Here is a 26,469-nt window from a genome sequence, read left to right as displayed (position 1 = left end):
TCAGCCAGAGCGGCAGAACCAGAAGGAGATATGTATTGAGAGATCCAGTATAAGGAGCTGGTGATTGTGAGGGCTGGCTGGCCAAGTCTGGGGCCCAGAGGGCAGGCTGCCGCTCTCTGCAGGGGCCGGCTGCCCACAGGCAGAGGTTCTTCACCAGGGAGACCTTGGTTCTGCTCTTAAGGCCTTTCAGCTGATTGGATCAGCCTGACCAGATCATTTAGAATAATCTCCTTTACTTCAAGTCAACTAATTATGGACTTTAATCACATCTGTAGAACACCTACACAGCAACACCTGGACGAGTGTTTGATTGAATAACTGGGGGTGGTAGACTCGCTACCTTGCACGTTACAGGGCCCTCCCAGCACCTCCATCCAGGTGTGTCCACCTTTCACCTGGATGCTGGCACAGGAGGCCACCCTGCTGTAAGCCCTGCCCAGGCCCGGACCGTGTATCTGTCACTGCCAGACTTTGTACTTCCCTAACTGTGTGTCACTCTTCCCCTCAAAATGCTCCAAGATGAATGCTCCAACATCTACAGCACCTACTTTGAATTTAAAAATTGCCCAAACAATATTGTAACTAGCTATTTCAAAGCAAAAAATAATCCCTCCAAATTGTCCACCTGTTGCCCTCTGATCCTTATATGTGTGTAACCGTAGTTTGTACCTCATTTAATCACAGCATGATAGAACTTAATGTTTTGCCTTTTTCATTAACAGTTCACCACAGAGCAATTTCCTCGTCCCCATTTGGCCGAAAGATGGTTTTTAAATTCCATGGTATAAATATTTCATGACCTCATAAACTATTCCATGACTATTGGACTCAAGATATTTATAGGTTTTTTTGATGTCACTGAAAATGTTGAAGAAAACACTTTGTTCTCCTGGCTTTCCTTCCCCCAGGAGATGATTTTATTAGGAAGATTGCAAGGGGTGAAAACTCTGCCAGAATCACCTGTCTTATCTGCCCAGAAATCCTCTGTCCACTTCCTCCTACTGCCCCTAAGCCCCCAGCAAGGCTGGGCACCCGCACCTTCTCTCTCCTCATGCCCAGGTATCTTCCCCACGACATTCTTTTTTGTTGTTCTTAGAGGGGTAGGTTTATTTATTTATTTATTCATCTTTAATGGAGATACTGGGGATTGAACCCAGGACCTCATGCATGCTACACATATGCTTTACCACTGAGCTATACCCTCCCCCTCCCCCTTCTCCATTTTTTCCCTCCTGACATTCTGCTCATGGTTGAAGGCCCAGCTGAAATCGGTCCCGGCATTTGGGAAATGTTAGGGTGAGAGATGTAAGACTCCTTCATCCCCAATATTCATTCCCTCAAACCTGCCTCACTTCTCCCTACTTTCTGCCCGCCCTCCCTTCTTCTCCGTGCTCACCTCCCCCCCGCCCCCAGGTGAGCAGGGTGACTGGCAGGCGGCACTCTGTCCTCTTCCCATTCTGACATCCTCCCCACCCTGGTGTCTCTCCCTCCTCCAGGAAGCCTTCAGGGGCTCCTCCCACCCTCATCCTTGGTCTTCTCTCGACTCCCCTGATGGGTCTCACAGCCAGCAGCACCCAGCTGTCCCGCATTTGCCTCTCATTGCCTCATGACTGCTGGGCTCATGGGCCCAGAGACATTTCTTACCCCGTAGGGCAAATATTTATTAAACATGCCCTGTGTACCATGTCCTGTGCCCAGAACTCAGATATCAACTCTAAACAAGTGTAGAGGCTAGAGTTTAGGCAGACGAGTAAACAGGCAGTTACAAAATACCCCTGTGCTGGGGCTAAACGTGGCCCCGGGAGGCAGTGGCATCCCAGCTGGCTGGTAAGTTACGGACGGTTATTAATTACCCAAGGGCAGAGGAGAAGGGCGATTTCAGGTAAAGGAACTGTGTACAAAGGCCAAAAGCTATCTTACATCTTTTTTCCCTCCCTCCTTTCTTTTTCCTTCCCTTCTTTCTCTTTCCTTCCCTCTTTCTTTCTCCTAATGTATGTCAAGAGCACATCTCTTGCATTTCAGGGGCCCTTATGTATTCCTCTGTTCCCAGGGTAAGCCACACGGTAGATACTGGGAACCATTGCTTATTGATTCAGTCAGCCAACAAGTGATGCCTCGCATGTGCTCAGACCCATTGACTGATTGAGGGGAAAGTTCTAAAGGATTTCCTGAAAGCCACACAACCGAACTCTCTCCCCCACCCCAACTCCCAGTGGTTAAGGAAACAGCAGTGGGAGAGGAGTGGAAAATGAGGCAGGGCCTCTGGGGATTGTGTGTGATCATGTGCAGACCCTTTCTGGGGAGGACGAGCCAATGGAGGGTGACTGCAGAGAAAGTGAGATACAGGGGCCACAGAAGCTAAGGAGGCAGACCCACCCAGGTTCAAAGCTCGGGTCCTCCCCCAAGCTAAGGAAACTGCTTTTACGGAGCACCTACTGTGTGCCCGACATTGGGCTGGGCACTCTGGTTCATTGTCTAATTTAACTTCACAACAGAGGGTCAGGTGAGTGTCAGCAAGCTCACTTTGTAAATGAGACACTGTCCCAGAGAGGTAAGTGACATGCACAGGGTCACACGACGCATCGTGGATGCAGACTGAGGACCCAGGTCTGCCAAAAGTGTCCCCAAACCAGTGTTCTTCCCACTGGTGAGTGCAGAGCCCTGAGTAAGTGGTCAGCTCCCATCCTCGCCAGGTGAACACTCATCCACCCACCAGCCCAAGTACTCACCACGTGCCTGGCACCATCAGTGAGCGGCAAGGAAGTGTTTAGGCAGGAGAGAGCAGAGCCAGGTGGACAAGGCTGTGAATCTCCGCTCTGCCCCAGCCCAGAACTTGGTGTGGGCCTTTCTTTGCCTCTGAGCTGTTTCCTCCACCTTTGCGGGGGCCGTAGGAGCACGCATCTCGTTGGGTTGCTCTAAAGCTGGAGTGAGCTGATGCCCGTAAATACTCAAAGGGTGCTTGTCGCAGAGTAAATGCGCAGATCACAATTGTTTTTATTTTATAGCTTGTAATTTCTATAAACCCATTCTCCGGCTTAAAAGTTTTCAGTCTAGTGGGGAAGTAAGCTTGGATTCAATCACTTGAAGATAATTAACACAGTTTTGTAGTGTAGATTAACTGTTAAATGATGGCTCGGTCGGTGTGGAACAGAGTTTGGACAAGGAAGGTGCTGTGGCCCTGAGTGGTCTGGAAAGGCCTCCTGGGAGAGGTGGGATGTGAGCTTCACATTGAAGGACAACCAGCTGGAAGGCTGGGCCAGGCCTTCCAGTGGAGGGGGGAAAAGAAATGGAGACTCAGGGTGGCTGTGGCGGTTGGGAAGTGATAGCCTGGGCCAGACTTCAGGGTCGGGCTAGACTAGGTCCCATGGGTAGTGAGGAGCCATTGAGGGTTCTTGAGCAGGGGAGTGGAGGGCTCCCCAACGGACCTCACATTCACTCTCTGCTGGGCAGCAGCTGTCTTTCCTGTTTGGCAGACACCCCCACCCCCACCCCCACCCTGCAGTGAGAACTTTGGAGCAGATGGTAATTCACTGTGCAGAAGCCAGACACGATCTTTTTCCTGAATCACAAGTGTGCTGTGTCACAGTCGTGTTGGGCCCAGGACGCTGACAGTGATGGTATCAACACCAGGAGACTGGTGCTGACTCTATGCCGGCCCTGGCACCACGGCCTCTACACGCCCTGGTTATAGACCCAACACCCTTGTTCATGATGCAGTTTAGAACACTCCTTTTACCACCTAGAAATGCAATCCATGAATAATCTACCAGCACAGCAAAGTTCGGGAAAATCGATAGAAAACCCCAGTGACTTTTTGAAGGGAAAGCAAAAAGGAAGCAACTTACAGCAAAACAACGTATGTTTCAATATATAAATACTCGGGCACCACAAACATAACGGAGTGGACAGGTGCTGGACGGTGGGCAGTGACTGCATTCAGCTGTGAGACAGGAGAGCCAAGACTCTGTCAAATGTTGTCAGTACTTTCCCCGCATGGTTTACGTCTTGAATAAGAGCTAAGCACATATGTTATCATGGAATCACCGTGAATGCCATGGCTACAGACATGGACTGACTGAACGGGATTGCATTGGCTACTCAGACTCCAAGGGTGGCGTCGCCGTTAGTGACATGATTTTCGGAAATGATGAATAACATTTGCTAAAGTACTGAATAAAAGAGAGTCCAGTCCACCTTCAGTTTATATGGTAATTGCATTTCTGGAAAATTCAGCTTATTTTAAAATGAGGTGAAGTACACTTTGAGGTTGTATGTGAAAGAGTCATACTCTAGGCTTCGTGACTACAAGCAACACACACACGAGTCTGGTGGCACATTTCATGAGAAACAGGGCAGTTTTGTTGTGTGGGGGGACTGTCCCCCCACCCCCGCAGGACTGCCAGCTTTCCCGGGCCTTGGTCATTAAATGCTGCACCTTAGTCCTTGTGGTGACCCGAAAATAGCCCTATGTGTCTCCAGGTCGCCCTTTAGAGGACAGTACTGCCTGTGTAGCAACTGCCAACTTATTAAATTATTTAACCTTCACAGCAGTCCTTTGAAGGAGCAGTTTTCATTCCCACTTTATGGATGTGCACACTGGGGCTTGGAGAAGTGCCATAACCCGTTCAAGGTCCCAGAGCGGGGACCAGAGCCCTCTCTGTTTTTCTGCCTCACCGTAGCACTTAATACTGCCTTAACATGCCATATGCCTTCAGATTATTTCAACAGCCCTTTATTAAACACCTGCTGGATTATAGGCACCCCAGTAAGCCCTGGAGACAGGAGGCAAACATCTAAGATGTGGTCCCTGTGCACCATATATATGATGTACAGACAGGGTAGGGGTCACAACCCAGGAAAAGCATAGAAAGAAGTTCAGGCAGCCAGTGCACAGTCCTTGAGAGGGAGGGACAGGCTGGATCGGCAGGTGGGGTCAGCTTACGAAGGGCTTGTCAGTGAGCATAGTAAGAAGGTGAAAGCAGTGGAGAGCCACGAGGGATTAAAGCAGAGGGGTGGCCTGACAGGGCTTCCTTTATAGAAGGGCCACTGTGGTTGTGGCGTGTGGAATGCGTACACAGGAGCCCAGGCTGGATTCCACGTAGTGGTTGTTCAGTAGGAGGTGGTGGCAGCTTTGAGGAGAGAAGAGGACAGGTTTGAGAAATATGCAGGAGTGAGAATCAGGCCCCGGTGGCTGAATGCAGGGGGTGTAGGAGACAAAGAAGTCCAAGATGAGCCCAACCTCCTGGCTTGAGTGCCTGTGCTTGGTGGTGCTGTGGGGTAAGACGGGGTGATGTGGGGGGAGGGAGAGGTTTGGCTGCAGTTGGGGGAGAAGGTGTCTCTTTGGGGACCCATTATGTTTTCAGTGCCTCTGAGACTGCAGCTGGAGGTGTTTGGGCGGTGGACGGGATGTCTGGAGCTCAGGAGACAGGGATATTGCGTGGGGTCATCAGCATGTGTGTTAGGATTTCTTTACCTGGGGCCCATGGATGCTTCAAGGGACCCCTGAACCCCTTGGAGTTATATAAATTGATGGGCTCATGTGACTAAGTACCTATTTTTAGGGTGAGTCCATAGCTATCATCTTATTTTCAAAAGGGCCTGTGTCCCCCAAAAGATGAGAAGCCTCTGATATGCCCTGTTTCAACTGACCTAAGTCACACCATTATTTTGTATCCCAGAAGGTACTTAATGCTCCCAATTAAGGACATGCATCAGAAGCAGAAACACTTCTAGTTAATCTGCTTTACATTGCCTTCGCTTTCGTTATTCCTGTTGCTTTGAAGCTTCTTTATCTCCTCCGAAGGAATCGGCAGGTTCTTGTGTCTGCAGGTGTGTCGTTGAGGTGTGACAGCGATCAGCCTCGTCACTGCAGTAACAGCGCAATGCAGCTTCATCTACTGGTGGTTATCTCCTTAGATCCTTAAAGTGCTTGGTTGTTTCTTTGCAAGGATATGTGGGGTCCTGATCATTTCTCTAATGACTTATATTTGCTTCACAGAATCAACTTTCAGTCCCTTGTCTGTGAAACACAGTGTAATCTTTTAAGAAGACATTCTAAACATCAAACAGCAATTGATTCAAGTTAATGTAAAATATTTTAACATACAAAGCCCGTAACTCAACAGAAGTGATAACAGGACCCACTCTGACCCAGGTCCCTGACGCTCAGAGAGTCTTAGCTACATTGGAGCTGCCACCTGCAGCAGGGGGATGGGGGTGGGCATCCTGATTTCAGAAATAATAAGGTAAATAGTATTAAAAGTGTGCATCTTAGAACTGATGGAATTCAATCTCTGGGAACAGGTGGGAGACTGAGGGAGAGAATTGAAGAAAATAATGGAGGGGTAAAGATAGGGGCTTGGGGAGCTGAGGGTTAGAGGAAACTGAGTTCTCAGGAAGTAGAGGAAGGCTGGGGCGGGGGTGCCTGGAGGAGGGCAGGCGAGGGGGCCCCCGCTGCCGGCCCTGGCTGATGCAGGTAGCATCAGTGCAGTGAGGGACTGCAGGGCCGTGGACCCCAACTGTGCAGCTCCCCTTCTGAAAGACTTTATTTGTGAAGAGGGGGAAACTGAGCTAACTCCAAGGTGACTCAGTGGGGTTGTCCTGTGAGTGACACCATCCAAGAAAGGGACAGAGGAGGAGGATCAGGTTGGGGGTGGGGGGAGTAATGGTTTTGATTTCGAGCACGGGGAGTTGTAGGTGGGAAAGCCAGGTGGATGTACCCATGGCGCGAGCCAGAGGGCAGGGCTGGCTCCTCACCCACCTGTGCACCCTCTGTGCCTCCCTCGGTATCTGGCATGTAACGGATGCTGGTCAACGTTGGCTGGCTGATTGGCCGATTAATTGATGGAAAGAATGTGTGAAGAAGTGAACCTGTAAAAGACTAAAAACAAAATCGTCAGGAAAGGAAGTGGGAAACCAGAAGCACCCAGTGAGGGAAAGGTTTTTAGCTGGGAACTGGGAGAAAGGCAAGGGCTACGAAGGTATTAGGTTTGACTTAACGGGGAGTCCTGGCATCCTCGGGGTGGGTTCCCGAGTGGAGAGGCGGGAGACACGGCCGCTCGCCATCACCTGAGGCAAGAACCGGAGGCAAGCATAGATTCTTCTTTCAAGAAAGGAAGTTGTTTTGGAAGAAACGTGTTGCACCTAGCACAGGTGATCTGGGAGGGATCCGTGTTGCTCAGGACCCCTGAGGAAGGAACCAGGGGAGCCCCAAGTCACTGGCCTGTGGAATGAACAGGAGGGAATCGGCCTTAGAGAACAGGTGATGCTTGTAGGATCCAGGCAGCATCTTGCTTTTTCTGGCTGCAGACACAGCCCCTGGGCATCAGCTCTCCTCTCCCCTCCATCACCAAGAGCGTGTTGAAGAGGAGAGGACCTGGGGTGGTGCTTCTCTTCCGACGGCCTCCCTGCATTGGTAAACCCCTGCCCAGAATTTAACGGTGTGCTTTCATGGTGCCCTGGGTCTCCATGGCAACACCAGCCTTCTAGTCCAAGAGAGATGGATGGGGTTTAAATCATTATTAGCCAAGGTACCAATGTGTTTTCCTGGCAGTAAATAATAGCTCATAATGCCGGTGGAAGCTTGTCTGGGCACTGCATGGAATATTTATGTCGCTTGGGCTGGTCTGGAAATTTGTTTTCATTTTCGCGGTCTTCATGGTGGAGCTATATAAAAATCAATAGCATTGACTCTCTAGCTAATCTTAATTCACCATGAAATGGGCTTAGACACCAGACTCCACCAGCCAGTGGTTTTGTTTGTTTGTTTGTTTGTTTGTTTGTTTTTTAAAGATATCCTGTGAACAAGGACTTGAATTGGGCTAAACCATGTTCATGAGTGTGATTGTTCTTTATGTCTCTTGTCTCCTCTGGGCCCAGCTTCCCTGCCACCAGCAGATCTCATTTCTTTCCTAGAGGTGAAGGTCCCAGCCTGAAGTGCCCCATGTGCTGACCCTCATGCTGTAAGAAATTTATTCACACAGTGCATGCTAGATCAGGACTCCTTGGAGCAACAGGACAGCCTGTGACCCATCAAAGCCCAGCTACAGGAGGCCCTCTCTGGCTACTCCACTGCCGCCTCAGCTGCCCCTGTGTGTCCCTGAGCTCCCATTGCTCATGCCCCCTGCATGGTCCGTCATTACGACTGCAGGTGTCTGGGGCTGGCTCATTCATCAGCAAGATCTCCAAAACCAGCACAGGGCTTGGCACCCAGAGGGCTTCATACATGGCTGGTGAATTGAATTAAACAGAAAAGTCCTTTACTCTCAGATGGAGAGGCTCAAGCAAGAACAGAGAACTGTTTACCCCAAAAGCCTGTGGTAGACCAGGGATTATGTCCTGTTCTGTTCCATTCATTCTTGCTGGGGTCTGAATGTGCACATTCACCAACTGTTTACAGTCTACATAGGCCGCTGCAGGAAGCATTTTGAGCCCACAAAGATCAGGCCTTACCCTTCAGTAGGTCCCAGCCTAGAGGGAGAGGCAGGTGTAGAGAAGGTAGAATGAACAGAGGGAGCAAAGGGAGGAAGGAGAGCTGTCGACTAAGGGCCGGTGTGTCGAGCCGCTGTGCCTGGAGCCGCGTGGACATTGGCTCACTTGATTCTCACACTTGCTGCAAGAGGTGGGAACTGTTACCCATATTCCAGGGCTTTAAGAACCCACAGCTCAAAGGGGTTGAGTCAATCTCCCTCCATTTTATCCCCATTTTAATGAGAATATCAAGACCTAGAAAAACCACAACTTGCCAAAAATCAGTCACATGCATAGAAAGTGCCAGAGGCAGGGCTTTGAACTTGGTTTTTCTGGAGTTAAGGCCAATCGCGTGTCTGTGTGCTCAGTAGGCTGTGGAAGGAGCACGTCATCCTGCCTGGATGGCCTGGTGTTAAGTCCTGGAAGATGTAGTAACTGAAGTGGTCTTGAAGGTTGGCGAGATTTTGGTACATAGAAAAGAGGGAAAGGACCTTCCTGATGAAGGGAATGACAGAAGCAAAGGCTTGCCCAAGGGAAAGTGCAGGATTTGTTCAGGGAACTCGGGGAGATGTGGTGGGAGACGAAGCTGGGCGGACTGTGGGGGACCTTGAATTCCCCATGGGGCTGGTTGAGTGTAGGCTTTGGAGTTGGGTGGATCTGAGCTTGAATCCTGCCTTTTTCTAGCTGGGCCACTGTGGGCCAAATACTTGATTTCTGGGTGCCTCAGTTTCCACCTCTGTGAAGTGGGAATGGCGATACTAGTTTCTGTCTTTTAGAATTGGACAACATAGGGATAAAACACGTAGAGCCAACAGTAAGTATTAGTCTCATCAATGTATCATCACTCGCTATCTCCTGATCTTCCGTTCCTCCTGAACTGAGCACCTCTTAAGCCCTCTGCTTTCACCCAGGATAGCCCCGACTAGTAAAGCATAACACCATGGGCTCTCAGAGTTGGGCCAGGCCGTGGGTGTGGATGATCTTTTGGTCCCAGTCATCAGCAAAAAGGAAGAATAACACCATCCCCTGGGCTCCTAAGATGCTGGGATTCTTGCCCACTGTGCCCCAACCCTGAAGGTTAGGTTAAATGCTGATCTAATCCTTCCCTCCTGACCTACCAGGGCTCGGAGTGGCATTTTGGGTCAGTATTTAAGAAGTTTCAGCCACTTTCTCTCCATAAGTTGCACCCAAGCCCCCAGCAACCATGTACCACTCCGTGGGGTGCCCCTGAGCTCCTTCCTCACTGGGCTCCTGGAGGCCCATGAAGGCTGGTGATGCTCACTGTTCTCGCTTCTCCAAAAAAGTCTGGCTCCCCCTTTACAGGGTAAGCTTTATCCCTGACATAAACATGTCTGTCATGACACTACTGGAACCCATCCTTCCCTTCGATTCAGTTTTTGAGTCCCTTTTATTCTTTTAAATTGGAATTTGGTCTTAATTGGTCCATCCTTGTCTTCCATTCCATCTAAGAACCCTTTGCACCCCAACCCCTTAGCTGGCACGGCTTCTGGCTGGAGTTGGGTCTCCAGAGGATTCTTGTCCATAGTGGCCACTTTGGCTCATCCCTACTGCCCTCCATCCTTCATCCCAGAGTCTGGCTGCTGCCGGTCCTCAGGATGGCAGTGCACACTTCCCTCTGTCCTTAATCTCTGGGCCCTGTTCACCCAGATTTTCCAGCCAGTGAATTACCACCTCTTTCCACCAGCCTTCTGCTGCCACCACACCAGCAGTCACCCCCGTTGTCAGTGAGAGGACTTTCAGGAGACACTCCTCTGTCCCCCGTTGCCTCTCTGTTTGCATTCCTGAACCCCTAGATGTGTTGTTCTCTGCCAGCCAAGGCCACTTACTCACTGGGCTGGAGGGCACTGCCTATTGACCCAGCGATGCCAGCAAAGGCAATCCCAGCCCTTCCAGTCGTTGAGCAGTCAGTGTCTGCGTGTCGTCTGCTCTGGGTGGTGATCTCCAATCTTCACATCAACCTTTGAAACAGGTGTTATCCTCATTTCACACTGGGGAAGACAGAGGCTCAGGAAGGCCTCAGGGACCTAACCCAGGCACGCATCCTTGTACCTGGTGCTGGGGTCCACACTATCAGGGTGTTTTAAATTGTAACAGAGGTGGTTGGAGCTGTGGCTTACCAAGAAATGGTGGACTCTCTGGCAGGTCTGCTCTAACTGCCCCTTTGATTTTATGGACTGGACCTTTCTGCAGACTTTCTGACTCTGTTTATTCCCATCCCTGGTTGACCCTAGGTGTAGGGTGGTCACTTTCAAGAGATCACCCTCAGGTTCCTCAGTTGTCCTCAGCATCATCTCCTCATTCTGAATAGAAAGGAACAATGTGGGTCATCTGGGCTGGTGCGTTCATTTAAGGAAATATGACGGAGACTGAAAGTGGGAGCAGACCCTACCCAGGATCACAGAGGTGGTCAGTGGTTAGATGTTTAGATTACATGTTTGGCTCCTGGTGACAAAGACCTCAGAGAGAAATAGCAGAAACAAGATGGTTCATTTCTCTGTCCTGTAACAGTCCAAGTGCGGGCTGCCTGCTTTCAGGGACCCAGACTCCTTCTCTTTTGTTGCCTTGCCTTCTCTTCGATGTCACCCTTATTTTTGTGTTCTCAGATGGCTCACTACCTGGTCTTCATTCCCACCTGTGGGAAGGGCAAGAAGGAAAGGATGGGACACAACCCTTCTCTTTAAGAGCACAACCTGCAAGTTGTTCATGGCAACCTTTGTTCATGTCTGATTGGCCAGAACATAGTCACATGGCCACACCTAGCTGCAAGAGAGGCTGGGAAGTGTCCTTGTTCTAGGTAGCCATGGATCCGGTCAAAACGTAGGGGTTTTGTTACTGCAGAAGAAGGAAGAGTGGATCTTTGGTAGGAGGCAGCTCATGGTAAATACTGCTGTGATAGAATGGGGCTAGTGTTGGTCATCCCACCCTCTTTGCTGTTTCCCAGCTCTAATCCTGTCCCTGATTTCCTCCTCAGCCCAGCTCAGGAAGGATGCCATGAAACATGGATCCCCAGGCAGGCCAGTGTTTTGGTATATTCTTTTTGGCTCTGCACATGACAAACTATTATCGTTACACACACACACACACACACACACACACACACACACACAAAACAACACTTTAACTTCTCATGGAAATGTTGCTGCATTGCTAACGTACTGTTATCTCCTTGAGTAGTGAATAGCTTCACTATTTCCTTATGAAAACATGATTCTCTCCACCTATTTGGAGTTTTGTTTCTTAAAGCAGACAGAATGTTTTTTCTACGCTCACTATTTCTGTTAGAATAGTCTAAGAACATCGTTCAAAATGGTGAAGAGGCCAGATATGTCCGTGGTGACCCCCTCCTTCAGATTCTCATTCTCCTGGCATCTTGTTCCTGGAGATCAGCAACATCTTAGTGGAAGTTACGCCAGACTGTTTGGTGCCTGCTATCATGTTCTTTCCTGGGGATTCAGGTTGTGCTCTCTCAGAATCCAAAGCTGAGAAGAGTCTGTTGGCATTCAAAACAATGATTCTCTAAGGATTGGATGTTCAGTACCATGCTTTCCAACCATTTGGCTTGGGCAGATGTACCCCAGACACAGAGGCAAACATGGCTAGAAGGAAAGTGGGGGACAGCTGGGATAACGCAGTGTCTCCTAGCCTGGGGTAGTGGGTGATGATGAGTTGCTGCCCTAAGCCAGGCAAGCTGGGCCCCTGAGGTTAAGGACAGACAGAGGACTAAACAGGAGTCGAAAACAGAAAGGTATTGTCTGGCCAGGTTTGCAGCAGAGATCGCAGCCTGTGTGGTGGAGAGAGCCGACTTCTGATCACTTACATCTCTGTGACCTGGAACAAGCCACTTCTCTCTCAATCCTCAGTTTTTCCTTTGTCTGCAAAGTGATATGAAGGTCAGTTAGTGACACTGTATGACGCATCTCAGGCACCTAGTAGGTGATCAGTTGCGGGCAATGTCTTCCAGTGCTTCAGGTAGCTGGCCCACAGAAGGTTCAGGCCAAGTCAGGGTCAGGACCCTGGATAGCTCCAGGGAGTCCTGGTCCTTTGAAAAGGGTTGTGGTTGATGATGGACTGTTCTAGAAAACACTGCCGTTGTGGGATGGACTTCAGCAATCATCCTTCTTGTCTTTCTCACAGATATGGGAAGTGTTATTTTCCCTGGTGGTCCACAGGATAAGTTTAGAGATATACGAACCCAGACTGAAGAACATCCAGTCACATAATGAGACAGCGCACCCTTTTCATGTGTCTTAAGGCAAAAATGCAGTAAGCTGGCTTATCTCTTAGCACCTTTCTGACACTTGATGATCTTGCTTTTGAGCAGAGAACACGGCTCAGGTTCAGAGCCTTTGGCTAGAATTTAATCACATTTTATCTTCATTGCATTTATTTTTGCATTTATTTTCTATTTGTGGTAAGAGATAATGGTTTTCAGTTTATGGTGGCAAGTCACAATTTTCTTATTATGTATATTTATTTAATGTAAGAGAGCATATTGATATATAGAAGATATTAAGTAAATAATACAAAAGTGATACATGTATATGGTAAAAAAGGGGAGGATGGTAAGAGTGATTGCACTTAGCATTAGTTCACCCCTGCCTCTTTGTAGATGGTAAAATATCTGCTCAGAGAGAATATGGAACTTGCCCAAACTGCCCAGCACATTGGACCTTGTGACCCTGAGGTCTTGGGTCCTTGTCCCTACACCACCAGCTAGCCCCATGCCTTTTGAACAATGCTCAGCTTACAGCTAACCCCATTATCCTAGAAGATTTAGGGAGGAGCAGCCCTCTGCAATTTTCATGGCTTTCTCAATGATCAGACAGTCCCTCTGCTATGAAATAAATAGCTGTATCCTGGAAATAGGGGGAAAAGACCCACAATTCTAGTATTGGAATGCAAATGAGCAATTAGAGTCAATTAAAACAGGATACAGTATAATTACCACCAATTGTGCTAACCTTTATATTCAGAAGGACTTGACCTGCTAAAAGGAAATTAAACAATAGTGTAAAAAAAAAATCTCTTTTTTTAACCAAAGGGTGTGCTTTGGGCAAGAGTCTCCGTTTAGAGGCCTGAAAGGTCTGACAGATGAGACCCTCCTTCGTCCACGCCCACCTCTCTGGGTCCAAGCCACTACTGGCAGTGGCCAGGAACAGCCAGGCTTGCTGGTACATTGGCAATGACCGCATTGTGCCCATAACCAGACCCTGCATAATTTAGCATACTGCCTGAACCCTTGGCTCTTCCAGGCAAATCCTAGGGCCTCAGTCATCCTGAAAGTGAACTTTGTACCTAAACTTCCTTGCCCTCCTTCATTGGACTGGTCTGTCTTTTAAAGGCAGATCTCTTGTGGTTTCCCTATTTCTGAACACTCCTTAAAATCCAATGCAATTTTCTGAACCCCATTTTCTGTGGATCCAGCATTTCAAATGGACAAAATACAAATGCTATTTTGAAGACTGGCATTCTGACCTCGGGGCCCAGATATCAGCCTACTGACTGGTTTCTCTAACATATTTATTGAGCACATTTTGCATGTCATATGCCAGCCTGTGCACCGTGGATCCAGCAGGGGAAGTAAAAGACACAACTCCCTTTCCTTGTGGAACTTACTTGTTAGAAATCTCAAGCTTACAAGGTAATAAAACAGCTGACAGAGAACCGCTATAGTGCTGGGAGGGTGCTGGGGGACTGGGGGCTAGATGTGGGGTGGGGGTCCAGGAGGACGTGCCAGACGACATGGTTTATAGGGGAAGAGGGCGACTCCTGAGGCAAGACTGAGATGCTTCAAACCCACCAATGGGGGCCTCTGCTGCCTGATGCGGCAGATGGGACTGTGGCATTGCAGCTGGAAGGCAGGACCCCTGCCTTTGAGGAATCCTCAGCCTTGTGGGGATTCAGGCATACCCAGGGCTAACACTGTGGGTGGCCCGGGGAGCCAGGATGGACTTTATGGACAAAGAGAGGCATGAAAAGGCAGGGAGGCCCGGAGGAGGCCTGGCACGCTCCCCAGCAGCGAGGAACCTGGCACAGCGGAGAGCAGAGTGCTTGGGGGAGGGGAGGAGGCCGGTCAAGTCGCACAGCAAGTCGGGGCAGCGCCAGGGTTGGAGCACAGGGTCGTCTGACTCAGAGCCCAGCCCTTTGCTCTATATCCCACAAGCTTGAGCGTGAGACTGAAAGGGAGACTCAGGGGCAGGAAGACATAGGCCAGACTCGGAGTGTTAACACTTGGGCCACCGTGTGGGTTTGTCACATGACTGAGAAGAAAGGTGACGGGGGGGCCCTGGGGATGAGGATGAAGGGGTGAGGTGTAGTTTCCAAATACAGTTGGAGATCAGGTTGGCAGGACTTGCTGCTGCTGCTGGGACATGGAGGAAGCTGAGGCCAGCGGCAAGGCAGACCCTGGCTTGAGCACCTGGAGGACAGCCTGGAGGTGCCTCCATGTCCCAGTGGACCAGATTCTGTGCTCATTTCCTCATTCTTGGCTGGTTCTGTACCTTCCTTGCCTGACTGAGCCTCTCCCGTTCCTACTGGAGATCAAGCTCCAGCCTCGCCATCACAGCCCACAGAAGGCTTCATCCCTTTACAGAGACCCTCCAGCCTGTCTCTGTAGCGTCCTTTTCTGGCTGCACGCTGCGCCAGTGGGTTCACGACCCCAGGCACCCCACTCACATGCACACATTCAGCAGTTCTTTCCTTGAGCACAGGACCTGGTCTTACCATTGTCAGGGCCAGGACTGAGACCCTGCAGCAGACTGCAAGTGCATAAGTGAAAAATGGACCAGACCAAGGGAAACAGATAGTGGGTTTCTCCCCAGTTGATGATGGCACTGTGTGGAGTCCTGTGCAGAGCGTCCTAAGGTCACATCCAGGCTTAGGTGTATTGTGATCAACTAGTGATGTCTGGCAGGAGCACAGGAAGGGCGTGGCTGCGTGCATGCCATTTCTGTGCAAGCTCTTGATGACGAGTTCTGTTTGTTTGGACCTTCTGCGGCTGTTCTCGGGAAAAATCAAAGGTGATGTTCACATGTCCGGGATAGAGACAGATTAGAAGGGCCTTTTAGAAGAGCTGGGCCAGCGCTGCGTTTCAGCTTTCACACTGCTCTCCACTTGTGTGCATTACATAATGATGCCCCTAAGCCACCTTTTGTACCCTGACTCGAGGCTCTCAAACGTCGGCTTATAAAGGAATTTTTCTAGCTAATGCCTGCCAGCCAGTGGTTTCATTTTGGCAGCCTGACTTCGTTGTCTGCGCTGTGGTCTCTGGGCAGTTCACCTGAATATTTTCTTTCCCGTGTAGTTTTATTAAATGAGTGTAAAAAGGAGAGTGTGGGTGCCTGTGGAGGGAGTAGAGTTTTCCTAAAAATAATATAGAGGCAGAGCATCTACTTAGAACTCTGAACAATGGAATTGCTTCAAAATAATCATCAGCCATTTAATAAATCATGTCACTGTGCTGACCGAGGAGCAATCTACTCTACATGTTGCATTTGGCCAGGCTATAAATGCCCCTTAATGACATGCCAGTGGCCCAGTCCACTCCATACAGACCAGGCAGAGCACAACCAACAAATGTAGTCACATCGGGATGATCCCACAGATGAAGGACATATTTCTGTGATTTTCATTTGTTCTTGTGTTTTACATGATAATGTTCTTTTTCCTAAATTTTGTGAGCATTGGGGGTTAAGCTCCAGAAATGTCATGAATCAGGTCTTGGGCATTCTGGATAATTAATCTTCTGCCATACAACAGAGAACAGTAGAAATTATACAATGAAAGCAGTAGATTTTAGCCTCCCCAGCTTTATAGACATAAGCTGGTTGACTAGGGAGTGGGGTCATTTTGAAGGAAGAAAATCAAGAACTTATGAAATGCTGCAGACGTATGACAGTTTTGTAAGCTAAGAGAGTGGAGATTTTACAGCACTCTTAGGTCTCTGGACAGGAACCATCAACCCTTGCTGCTTCCTGGTCCCTAATTTGCTGTTGTTGTTATTATTATTATTGTTAATTGCTAGCTTCTCATTATTTATCTGACTTGCCTTCACCTTCTCTGGATTACATTATATATGACAGCAAGAAATTGTTTGGGGTAGGGTGTAGCTCAGTGGTAGAGTGCGTGCTTAGCATGCGCAAGGTCCTAGGTTCGATCCCCAGTACCTCCATTAAATAAATAAATAAATAAATAAATAAATAAATAAATAAATAAAAAAAAAATAAACCTAATTGCCTCCCCCCTCAAAAAACAATCACCAGAACATTTGAGAGGCCAGTTGGTTCAAATGAATATATAGAGCTGTAATTTAACAAAATTAAACCCTGTTTCTTAAAAAAGGGATTGTTTATATTGATGACATGACGTGTAGATTGAGCCGAGGGTTGATTTGGGAACAGGGCTACCGAAGCTGGTGGCTTGGAGCTGTGAGAAGACTGAGGGTGGCCTCATCGTTGTCACCACGGGTTAGGGCCTGCATGAGATTTCCCAGCCTCCCAGGTTGTGTGGGCAGGACCCGTTGACACCACACCCTGATGTTTCTCATTTCCAGCTTTTTGAGGACTGAGTTTAAATCGCTGCTTTGTTGCTTACCAACCAAATGACCTGCCTTCTCTGAGAGTCATCTCTAAGATGGGGAAAACAGCACTGAGTTTGCTTGGCTGTCGTGAGAGTCATGTACACAGCCTGATAGTCGATTGTGTGAGTTTGAAGTCAGCCGGGCCTCCTTGTAAATCTCGCATCTGCCGTTCCTTAGCTGGGCCACCCTAGATGCGTTAGCAGTGGCCCCTCTGAGCTTCCTCATGTCTAGAAAGAGGATAATCATGATTATCCAAAGAATGAATGCCTGGTATGTGGAAGTGGTGAATAAACGTAGCCATTTCTATCGTTGTGTGTAACGTGCTTGGCATGTCCTAGGATTTGTTCCTTCTTCCTTCCACCTCTGTGTCCCAAGTCCTCAACTCCTATTCGTCCTTTATGGGCCAACACCTGGAGCACCTCCTTGGAGGAGCCCTCCCTGACTGCCCCTGAGGTTAGCCGCTCCCTTCTCTGTGCTCCACCATCCTTTGTGCTCCCCGATTACAACTGGGTATTATTCATCTGCCTACATTATCTTCCTACATTGCTGGCGAAAGAAACCCTGCATCGAGAGGGGTGAGAGGCTCCAGCAGTGAAGGAGGGGTTAAGGTGGTAGGTCTTAGAGCGCAGGTTCTTTACCCAAGGAGTCTGAGCCTCTGAACCATCCAAAAGCTAGTACTCACATCTGTTCTTTGCACACTTGTTGGAGGAGGGGGAGAGGGGAGGGTCTGTAGCTGTCGGCAGATGCTCAGAGGTGTCCATGGTCCCAGACATTAGCAAGTTGCTGCTCTGAATGGATGGAATAGGCCGTTCCCACTGGGAGGAAGGAGCTGAGTGATGAGAAGAGAGAATGTGACCAGGGAGGAAAAAGGAGACCAGGAGGGGACGCTGAGTCCTGAGAGGACCTCAGGGAGGGGCACGACCCCCAGAACAGGAGCTCCTGTGGTCTGTCTGATGTTGCTGTTTCCTTCCAAGAGGCTCTTGTGCAAGGAAACTTACGGAAGATGGTGTTTCTTTCACTGCCTTGATTCTTACACAGAATCCACGGGCTGAAAGGGCCTCTCGGGTTCATCGGGTCCAGTTGCCTGCTTCCAAGCAGACCAGGCTGGAATGATCCCAGGAAAACACCAGGCCTTTTCCACTCTAAACAGCTCCCCTCCCGTTCCCTTCTCGGTTTTATCTGATCCTTTCCTATCCTGTCCTGTCTTTGGCTGTGAAAACTTGATTTTCATTTAGAGCAGTGATTTTCAAAAATGTGCATCTTTTACCACATGATCCAGCAATCCCACTCCTGGGCATTTATCTGAAGGAAATTCTAATTCAAAAAGATATTATACCCCAATGTTCATAGCAGCACTATTTGACAGATAACTGGATAAAGAAGCTATGGTCTGTTTATACCATGGAATACTACTCAGCCATAAAAAAGAATAAAATAATGCCATTTACAACAACATGGATGGATCTGGAGATTGTCATTCTAAGTGAAGTATGCCAGAAAGAGAAAGAAAAATACCATATACCTCACAAATGGAATCTAAAAAAAGAAAAAGAAAAGAAGACATTAATGAACTCATCTACAAAATAGAAACAGACTCACAGGCATAGTAAATAATATTGTGGTTATTGGGGAGGAAGAGGGTGGGAAGGGATAAATTTGGGAGTTCAAGATTTGCAATTATTAACTACTATATATAAAATAGATTTTAAAAATTTTCTTCTGTGTAGCAAGGCAACTGTATTCAATATGTTATAATAACCTTTAATGAAAAATAATATGAAAATGAATATATGTATGTATATGTATGACTGAAATATTATGCTATACACCAGAAATTGACACATTGTGACTGAGTACTTCAATAAAAAATTTTTTTAATTATTTTTTTAAATGTGTGTCTTGACCCATTGGTGAATTGTGACATGAATTTAAAGGGGCATGACCAGGTTTTTAAAAACTGAACCAATATGACAGAAAATATTGGAGTGCATCACACATGTAAGATGAGCAAGATTTTGTGAAACTCCCTCTTTCAGCTTTATGTGTTTGTGGGGTTGTGATAGCATATGTATTTCTTTCTTTCTTTGTGGCAAAAAATGAATGGAAAGCGCCGATCTAGCACCATCGTAGGCACTCCATAGATGCTCATGGGAAGACCAGCCTTGAGAGGGTGGGGGCGAGAGAACGGGCCGTGTTAGGGCCTCACTTCTCACCACTGCACTGGGTGGCCCTTTGCTGCTGGCAAGACCGTAGGGGCTTGCCCTGGGGCCCACTGCTATCCCTGTCTTGATTCTTTCCTCTCCTCTCCTGGGCAGGTGGTGTATGTCACCGCGACCTTCCCCTACATCATGCTCCTGATCCTCCTGATCCGAGGGGTCACGTTGCCCGGGGCCTCTGAAGGCGTCAAGTTCTACCTGTACCCCGACCTCTCCCGGCTCTCCGACCCACAGGTAAGAGTTCCTGGCTTCCTGTGCAGTGGCCGCCACCTCTGGGAAGCCTTCTCCATGGAGGCTCAATGGCCCATTGAGTAGTTGGAAGTCTGCAGCCCCCTTCTCAGAATAATACCTTTCAATGCGTAAGTTACAGACACGGGGAATCGGATATATTGAAATACAATCACCAAAACTTTAAAAAAGACATTGGTGATGTGGTAGTGTATGTGCTTCTTTATCGTGACATTAAATAGCAAGATCCAGCATAAGGTGAATGATTTCCACGACTTCAAAGCAGTGATGAGCATAAATGGTATTTGGAGGGGTCTATACCATGACGGAAAATACCTGGGATTTCTGCTGCTAACGGTATTGTGGTTTGTTGCCTGCATTCGTTACTGAAGGAAATGACTTCAGTTAGAGGTCAGTAAAAATAAAAACATACGTTTTTCCCCACCTGAGAACACAAATCTCTGCAGCTGAACATCTCTGAGGGAAACTGGATCTTTGCTGGTGGTTGTTTTTTGTGGGGGAGGCTCACAGAAAGAAAATAATCCGTGACCTGTCAGTTGTCTTTGGAAAGGCGTCAGCTATTCTGAATCATGGGTTGTAACTGTTTATCTGAAGCCTCTCTAGGTGGGGAGGGGCGGTGTGCCTGGGGGTGTCTTAGATAAGAGATGGAAACAGCATCTTTTGGGCCCTGGGCTCCCAGCCTCCAGGCTAACCCAAATTCCTCCTCCCAAAATCCCAGTTCCCAGAGTATAATCCAGACCAATTAAAATAAACTCTCTGGAGGAGGTAGGTCCCAGGTATTGGTATCCTTTAAAGCCCACCCCACCCCACAGCCAGCAATTCCAACGTGTGAAATGACATATTCACCAGATATTTGAGTGGGTGAGGAGGCACCTGTTTTTCTGTGAAAACAAAGATAGATCGTGCAGTAGAATGTGGAATCTGCATTCAGTATAGATCCTGAGGCTTGCGAGAAATTTCAGGTCTGCTGTCTATGGCTTGCAGCCACCCCCTGTTAGGAGAACTTGGATGGAAATGTTTGCAGAGCGCTGGTTCACACAGCTCAGGTATAGCTCATTACAGTGAATTCAAGTGGATGGTGGTGTGGGACTGTGTGCTCATTTCTGTCTCAGTTGGCCATGCCGTGAGGGCCCCACCAGGCACCTGACAGCGGCCGCCTATGTTGCAGGCAGAATCCCTAGGAAGAAGGAAATTAGCTCCTGACGGTTGGCCTTACCAGCTCCAACCTCTGATGGCAAAGACTCAGTTGAAGAAGCAGTTTTGGAAAACGCATTTCCAAAATCACTGGTCTGTGCATTTTTGTGAGGTCTGCGAATGCTGCCTTGATCCTGGGTGGACGTCCTGTTCTCTCCTCTGCTCAGTGGGCTCCCTTCTGCTGGTCCTCAGAGTCAGTCAGTCCCGAGCATCTCCCCGGGTTTCCAAACCTGTCTGGTCATCAGAACACCTTGGCATGTGTTGAAATGTATCGTCAAGGGGCTGAGATGGCACCTGGGAATTTGTATTATTAAGAAACTTCAGAGGCCATTCTGATGATCAGAATAGTTTGTGGAAATCCCGTCAACACATACAACCTTGGAGTTTGCACGCATACACACATGCACACAGGGACACACACCCACACCCACATGCAGAACAAAAGTGAGGCCGGGCGGTTCTCCGTTTAGACCATCTGCCCTAGTCATCCCGGTTTCTTACCAGCTCCATCGTTTTAGGTGTTGGTTCCTAGGCCAGCACTCATCTGCAAGGCTGTTCTGTGAACTGGCCCCTCAGAGCAGTGGAAGCACACAGGGCTGGGAGTCAGGACATGGGTTCTTCCTCTGGTTCTGCCACTGATCCTGAGTGACCTTGGACAAGTTCCTTCCCTCTTTCTCCTTCTGGGCCTCTGCTTCCCTTAATGACATGAAAGGGTGAATTCAATCAGTGGTTTTCAAAGTAGATTTGGAGACCCCTGAGTTTTCCATGAGCCTGGATCAGCAAGCTATGACTGCAGGCCAGCTTCAGCCCTCTGCCCATTTTTATAAATAAGGTCTTATTGGAACACAGCTACAGTATGATTAATTTTTAACTTATTGTCTGTGGCTGTTCAAAGGCATAGCTCAAAGGCAGAAATGAGTAGTTGAGGCAGAAACCATATTGACCCCCCTGATTCAAGGGTCCCAAGACCTGCCCCCCGTCACCACCCCACATTCAGTGACTTATTAGAAAGGTTTGCGAGATGCAGACGCAGTTATGCTCTTGGGTAAGATTCATTTCCAATATCAGTGAGAGAAAGACACACGAGGCAGCATCTGGAGGAATCCGCACGCAGGCTTACGGGGTTCTCCCCCCAGCCAGGAGGGGCTGCGCAGGCCCTGCTCCTTCCAGCGCTGAAATGCGGCAGCACTCCTGCCCAGAGGAACCTGCTCCAGACTCCTAGTCCAGGTTTCTAGTGGGAATGTTTTATGGAGTGTATGGGTACTTTCTGTCTGCGTGATCGATCGCAGTCCTCAGCATTCCAGGCCCTCAGCAGGAAAGCAGGCATTCACCGTAAATTGCATTGCTTGTACAAACAGCCCAGGCAGCCTGCTCCAGCAGAATTGAGTGTCCCAGGCATATAAAACAACCGCATCGCTTAGTGCCACGGGGGACATCTTAGCAGAGTTCCCAGACACCAGTGCAAGCAGGACCCCCTGGAGAGTAGCATCGGGCCTGCGACGGTAACTCTCTCCTGCACACCTGCAAAACATGAAATACTTACTATCTAGTCTTTTCTAGAGGAAGTTTACTGATCCCTGAGCTGGAGAACCCTCAGACACCTGTGAGGGGAAGGTCAATGGACTTTGACCCCCACCTGAGCCCCCACTGCATCCATGTTGCTCTCTGCCTTAGCTGCCACCAGCCTCATTCTGACCACTACCATCTCCCACTTGACAACTCCAGCAGTTCTCCTAATTACTCTTCCACAAATGTCTCTTGACCCCTCTAGTCTACTCTGCCAGCAACAGAATGATCTTTTGGAAATATAGATCTGATAGGCACCTCTGTTTTTAAATCCCTTCTGGGGTTCCCTGTGGTCTTTGGAATAAGATCCAAATGGTGGGGCCTCTAAGATCCTCCATGAGCTGCCTCCTTGCTACACTCCCCCATTATTCTCTTCCTCTATCCTTCCAGACATAAGAATTCTAGACATTGGCGTCCTTTCTGCCTCAGGACCTTTGCACATGCTGTTTCTCTGCTGGGAACTCTCTTTCCTTCTCAGACCCTTCTTCCCCACCTTGCCTGAATAACATCTGTTCACCCTTTAGGGTTCAGTTTAAACGTTATTTGGTCAGGCAAGTTTGTCCCAACTGTCAACCATGTACCCCTGGACTTATTTTCCAAAGTACTTATTCTTTTTGTAGTGAAATAATCATATAATCGTCTACACACACACACACACACACACATATACACACATACATACATATATATATATATTTCCTATATAATTTATTTCTTGTCCATTTATTTATTTGCAGCATATACTCACTGAGTGCCCATGCTGTATCGGAGATTATTATATTCTGGTTGGGGAAGAAGGCAGTAAACAAAACTAACAAGTAAAAGATGCAGTCCCTCAGGTGGCAAGAACCACGGAGACAAAGTGTGGTTATGGAGAGAGAGTGCTGGGGGGAAAGGGCTGTGATTTTCAGTGAGTGGCCAGGGACGGGCTCGCTAGGATGGCAGCGTGGAAGCAGGGTCTTGCCCACCACTGTGTCCCTAGTCCCTGGCTAGCTCAGTGCCTGGTACATAATAGCTCAATAAATGTTTGCTGAACGAATGTAAGAGCCAGAGCTATTTTGGTTTCTAAAGAAAAGATTTTGTTGCTTTAGCGAGAAGTCTAAAAAACCCCAGCTTGCCGGATCTGTGAGCTGTCATGCTTCTTGTCTCTGTCAGTGGTGGCCAGGAAATGGATGTGTTTGTGCGTGTGTGTATCTCCACCAAAAAGCAACAGTTATTGCTGACTGTTTGGGGCAGAGATAAGGACAGTGACCCCAAAGGGAAAGGAGAACAAACCTCCACATAGCTTGTGTTTTTGGAAGCTGGGGTGTGTTGCAGGAAGGGCCCAGCATGGCTGGAGAGGGAGGTGGGAGCAGCCCTGTACCTGCTCTCAATCTGCTCTGGGGGCTGAAAGGCAGGTAGTGAGGGGTGTACAGGCATGTTGAGTCCACATAAGGGTTTTGACGACTCCACAAACTTTGGAGGCTTGTGCATCATGCAAAGCTTGTCTCTGTGTGCCAAGGGAAGGCAGCCTGTAAGCAGGTCAGTAGAATCACAGCGCCCCAGCTAGGACATCTACTCAACAGATAGAGAGATCCTGGTCAGAGAGGCCAAGCTACACAGAAGCTTAGCAACCCAGTGAGGACTGTAGAGCCCAGGGCTCCAGGTTCTGGGCAGGACCACTCCTAAATGAATGGAGATGAGGTCTTAAGAAGAAAACAGATCCACACCACCTAGTTACCACTGTTCTCATTTGTACATATTCCAGACCATGATGAAGTAGAGAGCTCTGGTTTTGATTCCTATTCTCCTGTCATTGGTAATATGGCCTTGAGCAAAGCTCCCCACCTGACCTGGGGCCCAGTCGCCTCTTTCCTAGAATGGGGACCCCAGATTGTACTTGTCTGCCCCATCAGATGGCTGTGAAGTTCAAGTATGATGACTCAGTCCATGGAGGACTGTTCTTTTCCTTTTATTGTTATGTATTTATTTTAACGTGCATTAGGAAAAAATCCAGATATCAGCCACATCAGAATACACACACATGCAGAGCTGATCCTTCAACAGCACACGTTTGAACCATGCAGGTCTATTTATACCTGGATTTTTTTTCCATTAAATTCTGCAGTACAAGACACCGTGTGGTTGGTTGAGTCCCAGGATGTGGAATTCTGGATGCAGGGAGCCGACAATGGGACTTGAGCATCTACAGATTTTGGTATCCATGGCGGGTCCTGGAACCAATCTCTGGAAGATACTAAAATCCGCAGATCCTCAAGTCCCTTACTGTCGGACCTCCGTATCCACAGGACCTGCATCTGTGGATTCTGCCAACCGCAGATCATGTAGTATTTTCTGCATGTGGTTGGTGGAATCCACAGATGTGGAACCCGTGGATACAGAGGGCTGACGGTATACACACTCACACATACACATGACAGCCCTCCCCACAACCACATGGATACATACTCTGAAGGGTAATTGGGCAAGAACTTTGAAAACCAGACATGCGCAGAGGCTGCCACCCAGAACATCACTTATACATGTGCACTAGGAGGCGTGCACATAGGTTTGCTAAAAAGAAAAAAAAAAGTTTATCATAGGAAATATTGGAAATAAATATCCATCAAATCATACATGTGTATATGATTTAAAAAACAAAACAAGTTTAATTTAAGGATAGTATTAAATAAATATTAAATCAAACATGGACATGGCAAAAATAGTGCACGTGGGAGGTGGCTGGCTGAAGTTGGGGACACCGCCAGGGCTGGAGGAACATCTGGGTGGTGGTAGGACTTGCCATAGCCACATGCTCCCCCTCCACACCAGAGGCCAGCTCTCGCAGCTGGAGAAAGCTGGAAATGTTCTATCAGGAGGTTAGTAAAAGGCGTGGTCTTAAATCTCTTGGTAGTGTTTTCCTTTTAAGCAATTCCAGATTTTTTTTTTCTGAGTAATTATCCTGACTTAGTTTCCTGTGTGCACTTCAAATCGCAGCAAGGGGGAAAGTTCCCAGAAAGTGTCACTAGGCCTAGTAGTTCGGCTGCTCTGGGAGAGTGAGCACCCTTGTCTCTTGGGGAGGGTCTAGGAGATGCAATGCCAGGCCTCCTGGGGCTATCAGGAACTTGAGGGTTGATTCTGGAGCCACATAGATGGAGAGCTGGGAGTGAGAGGTGATGGGGGACAGAGAGCCCCAGGGAGGTCGGAGGGCAGCTCAGAGCGTGAGCTTCAGGACGTATTCAGATCTCCGGCCTCTGAGCCTCATTGGTCCCCTGGGCTGCTCCATCCAGCCCCTGGGGATGAAGGTGGTGTCTGGTGGACTGAGGGCTGGCAGGGGGTGAAATGCGCACCTCCCTGGTCTGCAGACTCCATGAGGATGGGGATCCCTATGTCCTGTACCACTCATCTGTCACCAGAGCCCAACAAAGCTGCCCCTTGGTTCATTCCAAATGCTCACTGCATGCGTCCATGTGCCAGACACGCAGTGTGTAGAATGAGTGAGACCCTCTTCCCTGCAAGGGGCCCACAGTCTGGTGGAAGAGGGCAGAGCACCTCTCCTCGCCCGAGTTCCTCTCCCTATGAGAAGAGGGGAGAGAGATGGGCGAGATCACAGCTTCTCGTCCTTCCTTCCAGTCTGTTGAGAAGAACGTGGCGGCTTGTTCCTGATAATGGTCCTTGTGCCAAAGCCAGTGAACGATTCAACCTTTTATGCATCCAAGCGGATGTGAAGCAGCTGCACTCTTGCCCTCCCTTTCGTGTCTTGCCTTCCCAGGGGCTTACTTGCTGGGGGTCTCGGGGGTGCTGGGAGCTGCTGCTGCAGGCGTTAGACAGAACCCCCACGTCCCCTCGTCTCTCCTGCAGCCTGAGATACAGGCCCTGTCCGCGTGCTCCAGGGGTAGCCGGGGGGGCTGCACGTTACCGTCAGAGCTTCCCTTCTCTGAAGACGCGTTTGGGGGTTCAGAGGCCTGGGGTGGTGCCTGTGCAGGTCACCACGGGGAGGGGAGGCAATGACCAACAGGAGAAGACGGTCCTCAGGGGCCTTCACACACACTGGACACTTCTCCCCGCATCCCAGCCAGGGTGGTGAGAAACTCAGATGCAGCCCTGCGGCCTCTCCAGGATCTTGGATCTCCATTAACTCCAGATCCTGGCCGCTCCCCTCCCCTGCTGCTTACAAGGGGCTTAGACACGCCTATC

General features: G+C 48.8%; 1 protein-coding gene across 2 annotated transcripts in view; it reads left to right on the top strand.

Moving 5' to 3' along the window:
* SLC6A11 (solute carrier family 6 member 11) overlaps nt 1-26,469 on the top strand; it is a 113,038-nt gene that overhangs the window by 33,614 nt on the left and 52,955 nt on the right. For both annotated transcript variants that reach the window (XM_074344346.1, XM_074344345.1), the window contains exon 6: nt 19,384-19,518. In XM_074344346.1, coding sequence (XP_074200447.1) covers nt 19,384-19,518 — 135 coding nt within the window. The remainder of the gene's footprint in view (nt 1-19,383; nt 19,519-26,469) is intronic.

Source organism: Camelus bactrianus, chromosome 17 (assembly GCF_048773025.1).
Source record: "Camelus bactrianus isolate YW-2024 breed Bactrian camel chromosome 17, ASM4877302v1, whole genome shotgun sequence".
Classification (NCBI taxonomy): domain Eukaryota; kingdom Metazoa; phylum Chordata; class Mammalia; order Artiodactyla; family Camelidae; genus Camelus; species Camelus bactrianus.
The sequence above is the reverse complement of the archived record's forward strand: the minus strand, read 5'-3'. Positions and strand labels throughout refer to the sequence as shown.